At 44.3% G+C, this 17,424-nt stretch overlaps 1 protein-coding gene across 4 annotated transcripts in view; it reads right to left on the bottom strand.

The window, feature by feature from the left end:
* SLC25A20 (solute carrier family 25 member 20) overlaps positions 1 to 16,394 on the bottom strand; it is a 43,208-nt gene extending 26,814 nt beyond the window's left edge. Inside the window, exons 1-3 of one of the 4 annotated variants that reach the window (XM_070237690.1) lie at positions 16,098 to 16,263; positions 2,149 to 2,241; positions 578 to 773 (exon numbers count right to left, since the gene is read on the bottom strand). Coding sequence is in view for 2 of the 4 variants with exons in the window: in XM_001494717.6 (XP_001494767.2) it covers positions 2,149 to 2,241; positions 16,098 to 16,202 (198 nt within the window). In the remaining 2 variants the exon portion in view is untranslated. Of the gene's footprint in view, positions 1 to 577; positions 774 to 2,148; positions 2,242 to 15,461; positions 15,714 to 16,097 lie in introns of those variants that run through there. The other 3 variants (XM_070237691.1, XM_001494717.6, XM_070237692.1) reach the window with 3 other exon arrangements.
* Positions 16,395 to 17,424: the final 1,030 nt, after the last annotated feature.

Raw genomic sequence — 17,424 nt, 5'->3', positions numbered from 1 at the left:
GAACAACAGGTTATAACTATTTAAGCAGTCTGGAAAACCAAACAGAAAGGTACTCTATAGAGCATTCAGTATACAGGATAACAGAGACAGCGATCCAAAGGAAAAAAAGGCAAAAGAAATTGATGCAATTATTAACTCAATCTCAAGAAAAACAAAAAATTGCAGAAGAAATGAAATGTACATCATAGTAGATTATTTGCTTAACAGAAAAAACATATATAAAGTTATAATCATGAAAACAGTGAAGAGGATTAAACCAGAAAGCGTGATAAAATTATATGGGCAGGTGAGAAAGGGGATAGGGAATGTCAGTTAAAATCGTCTACCACAAATAGGTAGCTAAAACACATCAAACGTATAAAATACAGTAGTAAACGTGTACTATGTAGTTATAGAAACAGCATAAACAGCTGAAAGTAGTTGCCTCTGGAGAATGGGATAGAGGTAGAGGTGTAAAGATCACTTTGTTACTTTGTTCCAAGCCTTTCAGTAACAAACTAAGTGATTATATCACTTTAATACAAAATAAGGAATAATTTTAAAAACAAATACAAAAAATGTTGAAGTTGCTCCTTACAGAGAGTGGCAGGAGAAACGGGGTGGGCTGCACCCTGGGAGGGTCCACAGACCCAGGCTGGAGAACCTGCCTCACTGCAGACCCTGGGCATTCACAACCATCTTCTTTCCAGAACCAAAGGGGCAAACTGTACTCGTCAGCACTCCTCCTGGATCCTGCAAAGGTCTAACACTGCTACAGGCTGCAAGCGGACTCACTGAGGACAAAGTGCAGAGGCAGTAAACAGGAAAGGGCGAACGGACAGAGACATTTCTGAGGAGGATCTACGAAAGTAGCATGTGATAAAGTTCTTCCAAAGCCCCTCCCACAGCTCCCCACCTGGGCTGAGAAGGATGCCCAGGTCCTGAGAGGCCAAGCCCAAGCTTTCAATAACTCCTCTAGCCTTCCCCTCACTGTGCTGGCCCACTCAGTTCCATGCAGCACAACTAAGGCCTCTGCCGGGCAGCTCCAGAAAGCAAAGAGCTCAGTCCGGCACAGCAAAAACCAATGACACGTACAAATATGGACTAAGGAAGCCTATTCAACTCTGTAGGGAGTTGGGTCTATACAAGCCATTCTAACCAGGTCCCCAGCACCCAGCATACTGCCCAGCTGCTAAACAGGTGCTTAAAATCTTTATTGACCAAGAGGCATGTAAACCTGTCTCTCTTTCGTAAGGGCAAAGGATTCTGAGCAGACCTGAAACCTAAAGCCTCCATCAGACACTGATCAGACTCCACCCTGGGCAGCACAAATCAAAGAAAGAGCACCTTACAGAAGAAAAGGCAGCACCATCTCACGCATGGGTAGCTGGGTAGGCTCCACCTCAAAATCTTGCTTCCATGCCTGGGTCCTGCAGGAACCCTGGGGAACACTTTCCCCCCAAGGTTGAGTCCATCACTTACCAGCATCCCCTCTTTATCTGAGTGACACTTGCTCCTCAGTTTCTGTATATTTAATAAAGACTATATATTTAATAGAGTATTTATTCATATGAAAGTTACATTTTAGGAAGCAAAGGAAAAGTTCTCAACAAGGTTTTTTTATAACATGTGCTAGGGAAGTGAGTAATATCACTAGTAATTAAAACTTTAAAAATCCATGTTTTCACTGTAAGAAACATCTGAAAACTTATTATGTAATTCAATAATCCCAAACCAATTTAGTTTCCTTGTCTAGAAGTTTGAAGATTCCACTGTTCCTCAGACTGGCTGACTTTTCCTCCAGATTCTATGTGAACTTCTGACACTGATCCCTGTGGAACTGACTGATCCAGTTATGCCCTTTCTTCTATTTCACGTCTCCAATTATTTCTTACTAATTCCCTGCAGTCTAAATTCTGCCTTCCAAAACAGAGAACCATTTTATTAGCTTCATTCACCCGTATAAAACAGTAGCTGGAACTATCAAAGACTCCAGATCGATGACAATAGGAGGGCATAGGAAGGCACAGTGAGAGACGCACAGCTGTGGGCTAGACCTCCAGTAGAACTACATAAAGTCACCCTATCCACCCTATTTGGGAGTTACAAACCAACCCTATGAATGTGTTCCTCTGAGCGAGAGGAATGCCCAGCACCGAGATACCATACCTCTCTAATAAGTGTCTTCCGGAAACAGTCAAAGGTCCCAGAATACATGGGCGGCTGTCCAGGCAAACTTGGGGGCTGCGTCTGCAGTCGGACCTGAAACCAGAAGTTAAAAGACAGTCATCTCCCAGAATCAGAACTACCTATCGGTAGCAATGGCCCAATTGTCTGCCAAACTCAACAGAGAAAGCTATACCTACTGTGTACATGTCTTCAGCATTCACTTAACCTGCTGGATTCAGACTTCTCTTTCCTCCAATTTATTCAAACCCTCTGCTCACAAGTCATTAGTAGCATGCTTTTTTCGTTTTTTCCTGATTTTTCTCCCCAAATACACAGTTGTATATTTTAGTCGTGGGTCCTTCTAGTTGTGGCATGTGGGACACTGCCTCAACGCTGCCTGATGAGCTGTGCCATGTCTGCACCCAGGATCCAAACCAGTGAAATCCTGGGCCGCCAAAGTGGAGCACGCAGACTTAACCACTCAGCCACTCAGCCCGCCCCAGTAGCATGCTTTGAGAGAGAGGAACAGTTCCTCTGATTTCCTCATCCACTTATTTTCATCATTTATTTCTTATCTAATGGATCCCAGAATGACCCAATGGGATAGGTATTCCCAGTTTACAAATGAGACTGGGTTTAGTGAGTTCAAGTGACATGCCAGTAACCAGACCTGGCTGATGCAAGGCTCCAGCTCTAGCCACCACCCCACTTCCATTTGCAGTGGCATGCTGGTGGTCAGGTAAGGTACTCAACAAAGGCATTCCGGAGTGAGGTGGATCTAATCCTACTTTTCTTGCTCCTCATCCTTCTCAACTTTTTGGTGTATCCAATGCTTCCAACTGTCTCTCTCTTTTTTTTTTTTTGCTGAGGAAGATTCACCCTAAGCTAACATCCACTGCCAGTCTTCCTCTTTTTGTATGTTCGCTGCCACCACAGGATGGCCACTGACAGACAAGTGGTGTAGGTCTGTGCCCGGGAACCAAACCCAGGCCGCTGAAGTGAAGCATGCCAAGCTTAACCACTCGGCCACCAGGCTGGCCCTTTCTCTCTCTAAACCTCCCTTCTCAATACTTCCTCCTTTGTTTCCTTTTCTACTGCAGTCATTCTCCAAGGCTAAGCACCCCGCTCATCTGGTCTACTACCCCTTTCAGAAAACTCAGATTCCAGGGCTTCAGCTTCTGTTCAGTGATGACTATCACTCGGCAATCTCTAGACCTCTCTCCCTACCTTTAAGGCTACATTCACAGCTCACTGGAGAAGCTCTCCCTACTCAAATCATCTGCAGAATCTCACCCTCCTGAGGTATGTCTTATTTGTACCAGAGCCACCTACCTACCTTCTTTCTTAGGATTTGAAACCCTAGTAATACCTCTAACTACTTCCTCTTGCTGTTCCTGCTCTTATCACATGGGCACCAAGTCTGTTGGAGTGGTCTGTCACGATGAATCCAGAATCATAACTACTTCCTCTCTCTGTCTGAGTCTTCTCCTAGGCCAAGTCCTTATCCATCCTTACCCAGTGTGGTGGTTTTCAATTATGTCCACTAATTCTTTGACACTTTTCCCCTTTAAAGGGTAAATCCTAATTCCACTATCCTTGAATGTGGGCCAGACTTGGTGATTCACTTCTTTATTTTTTTTTTTTTTGAGGAAGATTAACCCTGAGCTAACACCGACCACCAATCCTCCTCTTTTTGCTGAGGAAGATTGGCCCTGAGCTAACATCCATGCCGATCTTCCTCTACTTTATATGTGGGATGCCTGCCACAGCATGGCTCGACAAGCAGTGCTAGGTCTGTGCTCCAGACCCAAACCTGTGAATCCTGGGCCGCTGAAGTGGAGCATGTGAACTTAACCACTGCGCCACCAGGCCAGGCCCTCAGTGATTCACTTCTGTTGAATAGAATGTGGTGGTATTGATGCCATGTGACTTCTAAGGGTAGGTGATAAAAAAAAGTCAGCTTCTACCTGTCTCTGTCTCAGGTTATTTGCTTTGGGGGAAGTCGGTCACCATGTCATGAGGACGTTCAAGCAGCCTGGAAAGGCCACGTGTGGAAGAAAGAAAGCCTCCTGACAACAGTCAGCACCAACTTGCCAGCATGGAATAAACCACATGGAAGCCAATCCTTCAGATGAGTGCAGTCCCAGTCAACATCTTTTTTTGCGAGGGTGGAGGGGGTCCTTTGGTCCAGTATTTTTAATAGCTTTATTAAGAAATAATTTGCATAACATAAAATTCACCCATTTAAAGTACATAATTCAATGATTTTTAGCACATTCAGAGTTGTGCAATCTTTATTACAATCAATTTTAGAACATTTGCATCACCCCAAAAAGAAACACCACACCCATTAATAGTCACTCCCCATTGCCCTCTCCTCTCAGCCCCTGGCAATCACTAATCCACTTTCTGTCTCTATGGATTTGCCTATTCTATATATTTCATATAAACAAAATCACACAATGTGTGGCTTCTTTTACCTGGCATAACATTTTAAAAGTCCATCTATGTTGTAGAATGTATCAGTCCTTCATTCCTTTTTATTGGTGGATAACATTCTACTGTACAAATATGCCATATTTTGTTTATCTGTTCATCAGACAACAGACATTTGCATTTTTCTACTTTTTGATTATGAATAACAATGCTATAAACATTTGTGTACAGGTTTTTGTGTGGCTATATGTTTTCAATTCTTTTGGATATTGCATTGGTCAGGATTCTCCAGAAGAACAGACCCAGTAGGATTTGGAATATATATATATATGTCAGCCCTGGTGTTCTAGTGGTTAAGATTTGGTGCTCTCATCACTGTGACCTGGGTTCATTTCCCAGTCAGAGAACCACTTCACCTGTCTGTCGGTTATCATACTGTGGCAGCTGCGTGTTGCTGTGAGGCTGAAAGCTATGCCACTGGTATTTCAAATATGAGCAGGGTCTACCACAGTGGACAGGTTTCAATGGAGCTTCCAGACTAAGACAGACTAGGAAGAAGGACCTGGCCACCTACTTCCAAAAACATGGGCTAGGAAAACCCTATGAATAGCAGTAAAGTATTGTCTGATTTAGCACTAGAAGGTGAGAGGATGGCGCAAAAAGACTGGGCAAGGTTCCACTCTGCTGTACACAAGATCGCTAAGAGTGAGAATCGACTCAATCCACTAACAACTATACATATAAAATCAGGAATTGGCTCACACAATTATGGAGGCAAGCAAATCCCAAGATCTGCAGTCAGCAAGCTGGAGACCAAGGAGAGCCAATAGTATAGTTCCAGTCCAAGTCTGAAGATCTGAGAACCAGGAGAGCCGATGGTATAAGTTCCAGTTCAAAAGTTGGCAGGCTAAAGACTCAAGAAGAGCCAATGTTTCAGTTTGAGTCCAAAGGCGGGAAACAACCAATGTCCCAGCTCAATCAGTCATGCAGGAGGAGTTCTTCCTTACTCATGGGAGGGTCAGCCTTCTGTTCTATTCAGGTCTTCAACTGATCAGATGAGGGCCATCCACATTAGCAAGGGCAATCTGCTTTACTCAGTCTACAAATTCAAATGCTAACTTCACACAAAAATACCCTCACAGATATACCCTGGATGTTTGACCAATATCTGGGCACCCCATGACCCAATCAAGTTGACTCATAAAATTAATTAGCATAGGTATATACCTAGGAGAATTGCTGAGTCATATGCTAAACTACGTTAACCTTCTGAGGAACTGCCAGAGTTTTCCAAAGAAGCTACACCATTTTACATCCCTACCAGCAGTGTATGAGGATTCCAATTTCTTCACATCCTTGCTAACATTTGTTATTATCTGTCTTTTTGATTATAGCCACCATAGCGGGTGTGAGGCGGTGTCTCATTGTGACTTTGATTTTCATGCCCATGATGGATAACGATGTCAAACATTTTTCATGTGCTTATTGGCCATTTGTGTATCTTCTTTGGAGAAATGTCTATTTTTTTTTTAGGAAGATTAGCCCTGAGCTAACTGCTGCCAATCCTCCTCTTTTTGCTGAGGAAGTCTGGCCCTGAGCTAACATCCGTGCCCATCTTCCTCTACTTTATATGTGGGATGCCTGCCACAGCATGGCTTGTCAAGTGGTGCCATGTCCACACCTGGGATCCAAAGTGGCGAACCCCAGGCCACCAAAACGGAACATGTGCACTTAACCACTGTGCCACTGGGCCAGCCCCCACCATTCTACTTTTTGTCTTTATGATTTTGACTACTCTAAGTATTTCAATGTAAGTGGGATCATATAGTGTTTGTCTTTTTGTGACTTAGTTCGCTTAGTATAATGTTTTCAAGATCCACCCATATTGTAGCGTCAAAATTTCCTTCTTTTTAAGGCTGAATAATGTTCCATTGTATGTATATACCACATTTTGCTTATCCATTTATCTATGGGTAGACACCTGGGTTGCTTCCATGTTTTTAGCTATTGTGGATGATGCTGCTATAAACATGGGTGTATGAGTATCTCTTCGAGACCCTGCTTTCAATTCTTTCGGTTATATACCCAGAAGTGGAATTGCTGGATTATATGGTGATTCTATTTTCAATTTTTGAAGAACTGCCATACTGTTTTCCACACTGGCTGTACAATTTCACATTCCCAATCACAGTGCACAACGGTTCCAATATTTTCACATCCTCGCGAATGCTTGTTATCTTCTGTTCTATTGATAGTAGCCATCCTAATGGGTATGAGGTGGTATCTCATTGTAGTTTTTATTTCCATTTCCCTAATGATTGAACATTTTTTCATGTGCTTATTGGCTATTTGTATATCTTCTTTGCAGAAGTGTCTATTTAAGTCCTTTGCCCATTTTTTAATTACATTATTATCTTATTATTATTGAGTTGTAAGAATTCTTTACATATTCTGGATCCCAGCCAACATCTGCAATCTCACAAGAAACCCTGAGCCAGAATACCCACCTAAACTGCTCCCAAAATCCTGCCTCACAAAGACTGTGAGAGTTAATGAATGCTGCTGTTTTAAGCAACTAAGTTTTGGGATAAGTTGTTACACTGCAATAGATAACTGATACGCTCAGTCACTTCTGCAGTCTTTTTCCTGGCTGCTTTTTCTGCTCAGAGTTCTGCTTGGAAATCTTTCTTAGGGTGCTACCATACTAATCTTTCTGAAACACCATCTTCACTATGCTGTTCCTTTACTTCTTTAGAATCTCTCATTCTTGTATGTGTTAGGGCCTTACATGCCACACTAAGGAAACCACTCTCTAGGCAATGGAGGTGACATGCAAGTCTGAGGAGTTTATAGGACACAACAGTAGAAATGTACAGAGCCTCCCACTGCTTTACATCCAAAATCCCTTATAGCGGCCTTAGATCCTCCACGGTCAGGCACAACCTCCCCCAGTTACTAGGGAGAGAGAAATGGATCAAAACCTCCGACTGATACCTTTTTTGTGATTTTGTATAAATCTCAAACTTGTCTCATCATAACATCAGCCATCCAGGCCAGCAAGAACATTAAAGTCCTCCATGGCTGGTCTTATTTTACAGTCGGACTCCCGTTGCCAAGCCTATATCATCCTTCACTCCTGCCCAGAATGTCTAGGTCTCCCTACTTCTCCAGGCAGAACTCAGCTAGCCCTTTGCCACCTGCCATAGAGCCTTTCCCAGCTCCAACTCTGAAGTGCCACAGCTCTTGCTTTCTGAGGCCACAGCTAGTCACCTTGGACCTCTAAAAGTGCTCTAGTCCAGGCTTTGATTTAAGTCCGTCTGGCTCTCTGAGATCAAAAGGACAGGAGTCAGCAATTTGTGATTTTGGTTTAAGCTCAAAAGAGGCTTTCTGGCTATTGAAAATATCAGCGAAGGAAGATCCAAGATGGCGCCGTGAGTAGTCCTCTTTGTCTCTCGCCCTTCGAGTCTACAATTATTTGAACACTTATCGCTTGACAAAGGATATCCAGACAGCATCTCAGGACGTCTGAGACACCCACGCGACTATACATCGGAAGGCGGACGGACTTTCCTCCGGGAGGATGTGGAAATAGGTGAAAACTCTCCGACCCCAACAGGCAGCCTAGTACCCGCAAGCGGCTTTCTTCCAACGGACGCCCCCAGAGGATCCACACACATCTAGGGCAGGAGCGAGAACACAACAGAGGAGCGACGGTGGAAACAGGTGACCAGAACCCTACCTAAACCCCCCGCAATTACTCCTAAACGCAGAGGGAAACTTTGGAGTTGCACACCTGAGCCCGCGGGGAGAGTCTCTCCCCGCCATTGGCGGGGAGACCCAGCCTGGTGCTCGGGGCGCCCGGAGGGTCCCAGAGAGAGTCACGGAGGGTACGGAGGTCTCCCAGCTGCCGTTGCCCGCCCCGTGGGACTAGGGATTGCCGGAGATCTCGGAGAGGACCGGGGCTGGGGGAAGTTTCAAAGGCCGGTTCTGCGACCCGGAGGGGAAGCGCCGGAGTTCCGCCAGGCAGCAGACAAAACTCTCTGTCTGCCATTAGCAGAGGGGCCACGCCCAGCATTCAGGGCTCCCAGGAGAGGCCCGGAGAGAAGCCCAGAGGGCGGAGCGACCCCCAGCTGCCGTTGCCCGCCCCGTGGGACTAGGGATTGCCGGAGATCTCGGAGAGGACCGGGGCTGGGGGAACTTTCAAAGGCCGGTTCTGCGACCCAGAGGGGAAGCGCCGGAGCTCCGCCCGGGCAGCAGACAAAACTCTCTGTGTGCCGTTAGCAGAGGGGCCACGCCGAGCATTCACGGCTCCGGGAGAGGCCCGGAGAGAATCCCAGAGGGCGGGGCGACCCCCAGCTGCCGTTGCCCGCCCCGTGGGGCTAGGGATTGCCGGAGATCTCGGAGAGGACTGGGGCTGGAGAGAGTTCCAGAGACCCAGCTTAGTAGCCTAGGGGGAAACCCTACAGGCTCACAGCAGCCTTAGGGAAAGCCTCTGCACAGCACCAGTAGAAGGCACCCAGCCGCCAGCCACAAGGCTGGAAGACCCCAGGGCAAAAGCAGCATAGCTAGGTGTACTAACCACAGACTGTAGAAGATGCCAATAGCTCCCCTGCGACCCATAGAGGACAAGTGAGATTCGGTGGGTGCCGACAGCAACGGAGCGACAAATATAAGTGATCCCACCCCTGGCCGCTGGAAAAGCCCATAACACCGTTGCAGACCCCAAGGAGAGAGCACATCTAGGTGGGCTGAAACAGTAGGCACCTGCAGCCTGAAGCCCCCCTGTGACGGCCCCCAAGGCAGAGGAGGAATCCAAAGGGCCACTGTGGCTACGAAGAGGGGCCCAGGCCCAGTTAGCAACTACGGACAGGGTTCCTGGTTGGTGAAGCATAAACAGCTGCTCCCCCAACTGCAGCAGCTGAAACAAGTGAAAGGAGCAACTAAACTCTATCTCCATGCGGAGGCACAAATCAACAACATCAAGCAATATGAAAAAATACATTAAATCTCCAGAACAGAAAGAAAGTAACAAATACACAGAAAACAATCCCAAAGAAAATGAGATATATAACCTAAATGATGATGACTTCAAAACAGCCATCATTAAGATTCTCAATGAGTTAAGAGAGAATTCTGACCGTCAACTCAACGAGTTCAGGAGCTATGTCACAAAAGAGTTTGATACGATAAAGAAGAAACAAACAGAAATATTGGAAATGAAGAACACAATAGAGGAGATTAAGAAAAATCTAGATGCTCTGAACAGTAGGGCCGATAATATGGAGGAAAGAATTAGCAATTTGGAAGATGGCAATATAGAATTGTTGCAGGCAGAGGAGGAGAGAGAAGCAAGACTTAAAAGAAATGAAGAAACTCTCCGAGAATTATCAGACACAATTAGGAGATGCAACGTAAGGATTATAGGTATACCAGAGGGAGAAGAGAAGGAGAAAGGGGCAGAAAGCCTATTCAAAGAAATAATGGCTGAGAACTTCCCAAATCTGGTGAGGGAGATGGATCTTCAGGTGACAGAAGCCAATAGATCTCCAAACTTTATCAATGCAAGAAGACCAACTCCACGTCATATAGTAGTGAAGCTAGCAAAAGTCAACGACAAGGAGAAAATATTAAGGACAGCCAGGCAAAAGAAACTAACCTACAAAGGAACCCCCATCAGGCTATCAGCAGATTTCTCAGCAGAAACTTTACAGGCTAGAAGAGAGTGGAATGATATATTCAAAAATCTGAAGGACAAAAATCTACAGCCGAGAATTCTCTACCCAGCGAAAATATCCTTCAAATACGATGGAGAAATAAAAACTTTCCCAGATAAACAAAAATTAAGGGAGTTCATTGCCACAAAACGACCTCTTCAGGAAATCCTCAGGAAAACCCTCATTCCTGAAAAATCCAAAAAAGGAAAGGGGCTACAAAACCAAGAGCAGAGGAGATAAGTAGAAGGACAACAACAGAGAGTAGCAGCTCTACATCAGAACAGATTAAACCATGGGACGAGAAACAAAGGAAACTGAAGAAAACCGGAAAACAAGACACAAAATGGTAGTGGTAGGCCCCCACGTCTCAATAATCACTCTAAATGTAAATGGATTGAACTCCCCAATCAAAAGACACAGAGTGGCAGGATGGATCAAAGAACAAGATCCAACAATATGCTGCCTCCAGGAAACACACCTCAGCCCCAAAGACAAACACAGACTCAGAGTGAAGGGATGGAGAACAATACTCCAAGCTAATAATGAACAAAAGAAAGCAGGTGTCGCTATACTAATATCAGACAAGGTAGACTTCAAAGCAAAACAGTTAAAGAAAGATAAAGAGGGACAGTATATAATGATAAAAGGGACTCTCCACCAAGAAGACATAACACTTATAAATATATACGCACCCAACACAGGAGCACCAAAATTTGTAAAGCAACTCTTAATAGAACTAAAAGAAGACATCAACAACAATACAATAATAGTAGGGGACCTCAACACACCATTAACACCAATGGACAGAACATCCAGACAGAAAATCAACAAGGAAATAATAGAATTAAATGAAAAATTAGACCAGATGGACTTAATAGATATATATAGAACACTTCATCCAAAAACAGCAGGTTACACATTCTTCTCAAGTGCACATGGAACATTCTCAAGGATTGACCATATTTTGGGAACCAAAGCAAACATCAATAAATACAAGAGAGTTGAAATAATATCAAGCATCTTTTCTGATCATAACGCTATTAAACTAGAAATCAACTACAAGAAAAAAGCAGAGAAAGGTGCAAAAATGTGGAGACTAAACAACACGCTTCTCAACAAACAATGGATCATTGAAGAAATTAAAGAAGAAATCAAATATTATCTGGAGACAAATGAAAATGAGAACACGACATACCAAATCATTTGGGATGCAGCAAAAGCAGTCCTAAGAGGGAAATTCATCGCAATACAGGCTCACCTCACTAAACAAGAAAAAGCTCACGTAAGCAACCTCAAACGACACCTAACAGAACTAGAAAAAGAAGAACAAACAAAGCCCAGAGTCAGTAGAAGGAGGGAAATAATAAAATAAGAGCAGAAATAAACGATATTGAAGCAAAAAAGACAATAGAAAGGATCAATGAAACAAAGAGTTGGTTCTTCGAAAGAATTAACAAAATTGACAAACCCCTAGCCAGACTCACCAAGAAAAGAAGAGAGAAATCGCAAATTAATAAAATCAGGAATGACAGAGGAGAAATCACAACAGATACCAATGAAATACAAGAGATCATAAGAGAATACTATGAAAAACTATATGCCAACAAATTGAACAACCTGGAAGAAATGGACAAATTCCTAGACTCCTACAATCTCCCCAAACTGAATCAGGAAGAAATGGAGAATCTGAATAGACCAATCACAAGTAAGGAAATAGAAACGGTAATCAAAAACCTCCCCTAAAACAAGAGTCCAGGACCAGACGGCTTCTCTGGAGAATTCTACCAAACATTCAAAGAAGACTTAATACCTATTCTCCTCAAACTGTTCCAGAAAATTGAGAAAGATGGAGAACTCCCTAACACATTCTATGAAGCCAACATCACTCGGATCCCCAAACCTGACAAGGACAACACAAAGAAGGAGAACTACAGGCCGATATCACTGATGAACATAGATGCAAAAATCCTCAACAAAATTTTGGCAAACCGATTACAGCAATACATCAAAAAGATTATACACCATGATCAGTGGGATTTATACCAGGGACACAGGGATGGTTCAACATCCGCAAGTCAATCAACGTGATACACTACATCAACAAAATGAAAAACAAAAACCACATGATCATCTCAATAGATGCAGAGAAAGCATTCGACAAGATCCAACACCCATTTATGATAAAAACCCTCAGTAAAATGGGTATAGAAGGAAAGTACCTCAACATAATAAAGGCCATATATGATAGACCCACAGCCAACATCATACTCAATGGACAAAAGCTGAAAGCCATCCCTCTGAGGACAGGAACAAGACAAGGGTGCCCACTTTCACCACTCCTATTCAACATAGTACTGGAGGTGCTGGCCAGAGCAATTCGGCAGGAAAAAGAAATAAAAGGAATCCAAATAGGTAACGAAGAAGTAAAACTCTCGTTGTTTGCAGACGACATGATCTTATACATAGAAAACCCAAAGAATCCACAGAAAAACTATTAGAAATAATCAACAACTACAGCAAAGTAGCAGGGTATAAAATTAATGTGCATAAATCAGTAGCATTTATATACACTAACAATAAACTAACAGAAAAAGAACTCAAGAACTCTATCCCATTCACAATCGCAATGAAAAGAATAAAATACCTTGGGATAAACTTAACCAAGGAAGAGAAGGATCTATACAATGAAAACTACAAGACTTTCTTGAAAGAAATAGGCGATGACATAAAGAGATGGAAAAACATTCCTTGCACATGGATTGGAAGAATAAACATAGTTAAAATGTCCATACTACCTAAAGCAATCTACAGATTCAATGCTATCCCAATCAGAATCCCAAGAACATTCTTCACAGAAATTGAACAAAGAATCCTAAAATTCATATGGGGAAATAAAAGACCGCGAATTGCTAAAGCAATCCTGAGCAAGAAAAACAAAGCCGGCGGAATCACAATCCCCGATTTCAAAACATACTACAAAGCTACAGTGATCAAAACAGCGTGGTACTGGTACAAAAACAGGTCCACAGATCAATGGAACAGAATTGAAAGCCCAGAGATAAAACCACACATCTATGGACAGCTAATCTTCGACAAAGGAGCAGAGGGCCTACAATGGAGAAAAGAAAGTCTCTTCAACAAATGGTGCTGGGAAAACTGGACAGCCACATGCAAAAGATTGAAAATTGACCATTCTTTTTCACCACACACCAAAATAAACTCAAAATGGATCAAAGACCTAAAGATTAGGCCTGAGACAATAAGTCTTTTGGAAGAGAATATAGGCAGTACACTCTTTGACATCAGTTTCAAAAGAATCTTTTCGGACACTGTAACTCCTCAGTTGAGGGAGACAATAGAAAGAATAAACAAATGGGACTTCATCAGACTAAAGAGCTTCTTCAAGGCAAGGGAAAACAGGATTGAAACAAAAAAACAGCTCACTAATTGGGAAAAAATATTTACAAGCCACTTATCCGACAAAGGGTTAATCTCCATAATATACAAAGAACTCACATGGCTTAACAACAAAAAAACAAACAACCCGATCAAAAAATGGGCAGAGGACATGAACAGACATTTCTCAAAAGAAGATATGAATATGGCCAATAGACACATGAAAAGATGTTCATCATCGCTAATCATCAGGGAAATGCAAATCAAAACTACACTAAGATATCACCTTACCCCCGTTAGATTGGCAAAAACATCCAAAACCAAGAACGACAAATGTTGGAGAGGTTGTGGAGAAAGAGGAACCCTCATACACTGTTGGTGGGAATGCAAACTGGTACAGCCACTATGGAAAACAGTATGGAGATTTCTCAAAAAGTTAAAAATAGAAATACCCTATGACCCAGCCATCCCATTACTGGGTATCTATCCTAAGAATCTGATATCAGATATCTCAAGAGTCCGTTGCACCCCTATGTTCATCGCAGCATTATTTACAATAGCCAAGACGTGGAACCAGCCTACATGCCCAGAAACTGATGATTGGATAAAGAAGATGTGGTATATATACACAATGGAATACTACTCAGCCATAAAAAAAGACGAAATTGGCCCATTCACAACGTGGATGGACCTCGAGGGCATTATGTTAAGCGAAATAAGTCAGTCAGAGAAAGACGAACTCTATATGACTCCACTCATAGGTGGAAATTAGTATATTGAGAAGGAGATCTGATCGGTGGTTACCAGGGAAAAGGGGGGGTGGGGGGAGGGTACGGAGGGGGAAGTGGTGTACCCACAACATGACTAACAAAAATGTACAACTGAAATCTCACAAGGTTGTAATCTATCATAACATTAATAAAAAAAATAAAATAAAATAAAATAAAATAAAATAAAATAAAACTTGGTCTAACTAAAAAAAAAAAAAGAAAATATCAGTGAGCATTTTCAGTCATTTCCATTTCAGTACAGAGGTCATTGGTTCCTCCCTAAGAGTGACATCTCATGGGGAGAAAGGGCAAGAGGATACAGAGGCAGGACCAACATTTGTATAAGGCAGCAAATAAGAGTTTAAGTCTTTTTTCTTTAAAGAGAGGTCCCAGATGCCTGGAACTAATCTGCCTACGTAGATCAAGAGCAGGAAGAGAGACCAGACAATTCCTCTCCCTTACTAGACAGTGCTGCTTAGAACGACTGTGTAAGAAGCACTAACACACACAGCATTTACCACTAGCTGAATAAACATATGACTTGTTTCACAGTGCCCCAACCCGTCTAGTAGCTTTAATCCTGGTCTTGCCAAAGCATAACCCTGGCTCTTCTCATAGACTAAAGGCAGCACTTTCTTGTCCAAATCTGCCAAGAGTAAGTGTCCCTAAAGCTATTTCCCTATAGAGGAAACCCGATCTGACATTCTAATAAGCCCTCTACCCAGGTTTCCCACTCTATAAGGCTCATGTCTGCTCCCCACAGGCCCACCATGGCCATGATCGTCAATTTCCTCCAAATGTGTGTCCAGAAATAAGGTTAGAAAACTAGGATGAAGGTTGAATGCTAAGTCACAGGGCATGGACTTTAGTCTCCAACAAGACCTTGCTGAAAGTGTTGCACGGGAAAGAGTTGAGGCCTGATGTGGGGAAGACCAGGGAACAAGCCCTGATGAGTTTCCTCCTTTCCAGAGCCTCAGTTGGACCATGGATTCCTTACCTGGGAGTTGTGAGAATGAGCCTGACCCTGGGCAAAATTGGTCACTTGCTCTCCTTGGAAGAGGCTGAGTCTCTGAGGGCATCATTGCTTCCCACAAGAGGCCACTCAGGCTAACGTGGGGTGACAGGCTGAAGATGGCCAAGCTCCTCTCTGGGGCGGGAAAGATGCGAAGAGATAGTGATGGGGACTCTGGCCCCAGAGGAATGTGCCAAAAGACATCTCTAGAATACGGTGCCTCTGTCTTTAGCTTTCTTCTTGATGCAGGCTTTACAGGCGACCTGTTTCAACCTTGCTGATAATGTTAAGGTTTGCTGAAATCAGAGCTTTGGGGAGGCACTTTTTCTTTCCCACCCCCAAAGAAGTGGTGCAAGGTCAGGAGAGGCTGCCAGACGAGAACTTTAAATCAGAGCCTTTCATGAGCGGTTGGAAGCTTCTCACTTGGCGCGGCCCGGCTCTTGGGGGAGCGAGGAACAGCTTCCCCCGACCCCCAAGAGGAGTAAAAAGGAGATTCCCTAGATTTTTCACAGAAGCTCCCACAGGTCCCCTTCTGTCCGAGGCCGCGTGTCGCGGGAGACCCTGCTTTCCGCGCCTCGCCCAGTCCTCCTCCGTATAGCCCACGCCCCAGCCCCCTCGCACCTTGACCGTGTCCAGCGGGTGCCCCACGAACACCAGGCACATGCCACCAAAGCCGCCGGCCAGCAGATTCTTGAGCGGGCTGATGGGCTTCACCTGGTCTGCCATGGTTCATCCGTTCGTCAAAGCGCCTGTCACTTCGCCGCCGTCCCGCTCCACCTCCCGGGCCACAGCGCCTCCGCCGCCGACCTTTCACCCACTTTCCTGTGGGCGGGGCACTAGCCCGGGGCAGGCCGGGAGGAGGGCCTAGACTGCCCCGCCCGGCTTCCGCTGGGGGAGGCTGCTTCCGGTCGAGGCCTCACCCCCGCCCCCCATGGGCGTGGCTTGAGGAGAGGGGCTGGCCGTGACGCTGCCTAGGCGGTGTTTGCAAGTGCCCGCGGGTGGACTCACTCCTTCAGGAAGTCGTCCTGGATTTAAGTGTTTCTCCCCCTGGGCTCCTATTCCTGCACTCACTCCGCAGAGGTAGATTGCGCTCTGCTGTGTGCCAGGCGTCCTTCTAGAGCTAGTAACTAGTAGCACAGCACACGAGGCCCTGTCTTTGTGGAGCTTAAAAAAGACAAAGACCATAACAAAGATAAGTTAGTGAAAAATGCATAGTGTATCAAATGGTGATAACTGCTATGGGGAAAAATAAGCCCGGAAAGAGGGTCAGAGAGTATGAGGGGGCGAGTAATTTGCAATTTTAATTAGGTGAGTAAGGGAGGGTTTCACTGAGTAGGTGACTAGATTTAAGACCTGAGAAGGTGAGTGAATGAGTCCTGTCCATAGTTATGTGGTGGAGGTTGAGGGACCTTCCAGGCAGAGGAAAAGAAAATGCAAAAGCCCTGAGATGTGCTGTGCCGGGCTTGTTTGAGGAACCACAGGGAGGCCTTTGTTAACAGAATGAGGGAGAGGAAGAGGAGTAGCTGATGCAGACATGGAGGTAATGGTGGTATATCAAACTGGGTTTTGCGTGCCACTATGGGGACATCAGCCTCTCCTCTGAGGGAGATGGGAGCTATTCTGGGATTTTGAGCAGGGGAGTGACATGGTCTGATTTATGAGTTAGGATCCCTCTGACTGCTGGATGAGAATAGACTGTAGGGAGCAAGGAGGAAGCAAGGAGCCTTGAGGAAGCTAAAGGTCATGATCAGAGATGCTGGCTTGAGTCAGGGCATAGCAAAGAGGTGGTGAGAATTGTTCAGATTCTGGACATATTCTGAAGGAAGAATTTAAAAGAATTGTTAATGAATAGAATTTAAGGTATGTGAGAGAAGAGTTAAGGATGATGTTAATGTTTTTACCTTATTGAGTCTAGGTGGACAATAGCCAAGTATTTGCTATATTTTTC

Source organism: Equus caballus, chromosome 16 (genome assembly GCF_041296265.1).
Source record: "Equus caballus isolate H_3958 breed thoroughbred chromosome 16, TB-T2T, whole genome shotgun sequence".
NCBI lineage: Eukaryota > Metazoa > Chordata > Mammalia > Perissodactyla > Equidae > Equus > Equus caballus.
This window is presented reverse-complemented; position numbering and strand designations above follow the sequence as displayed.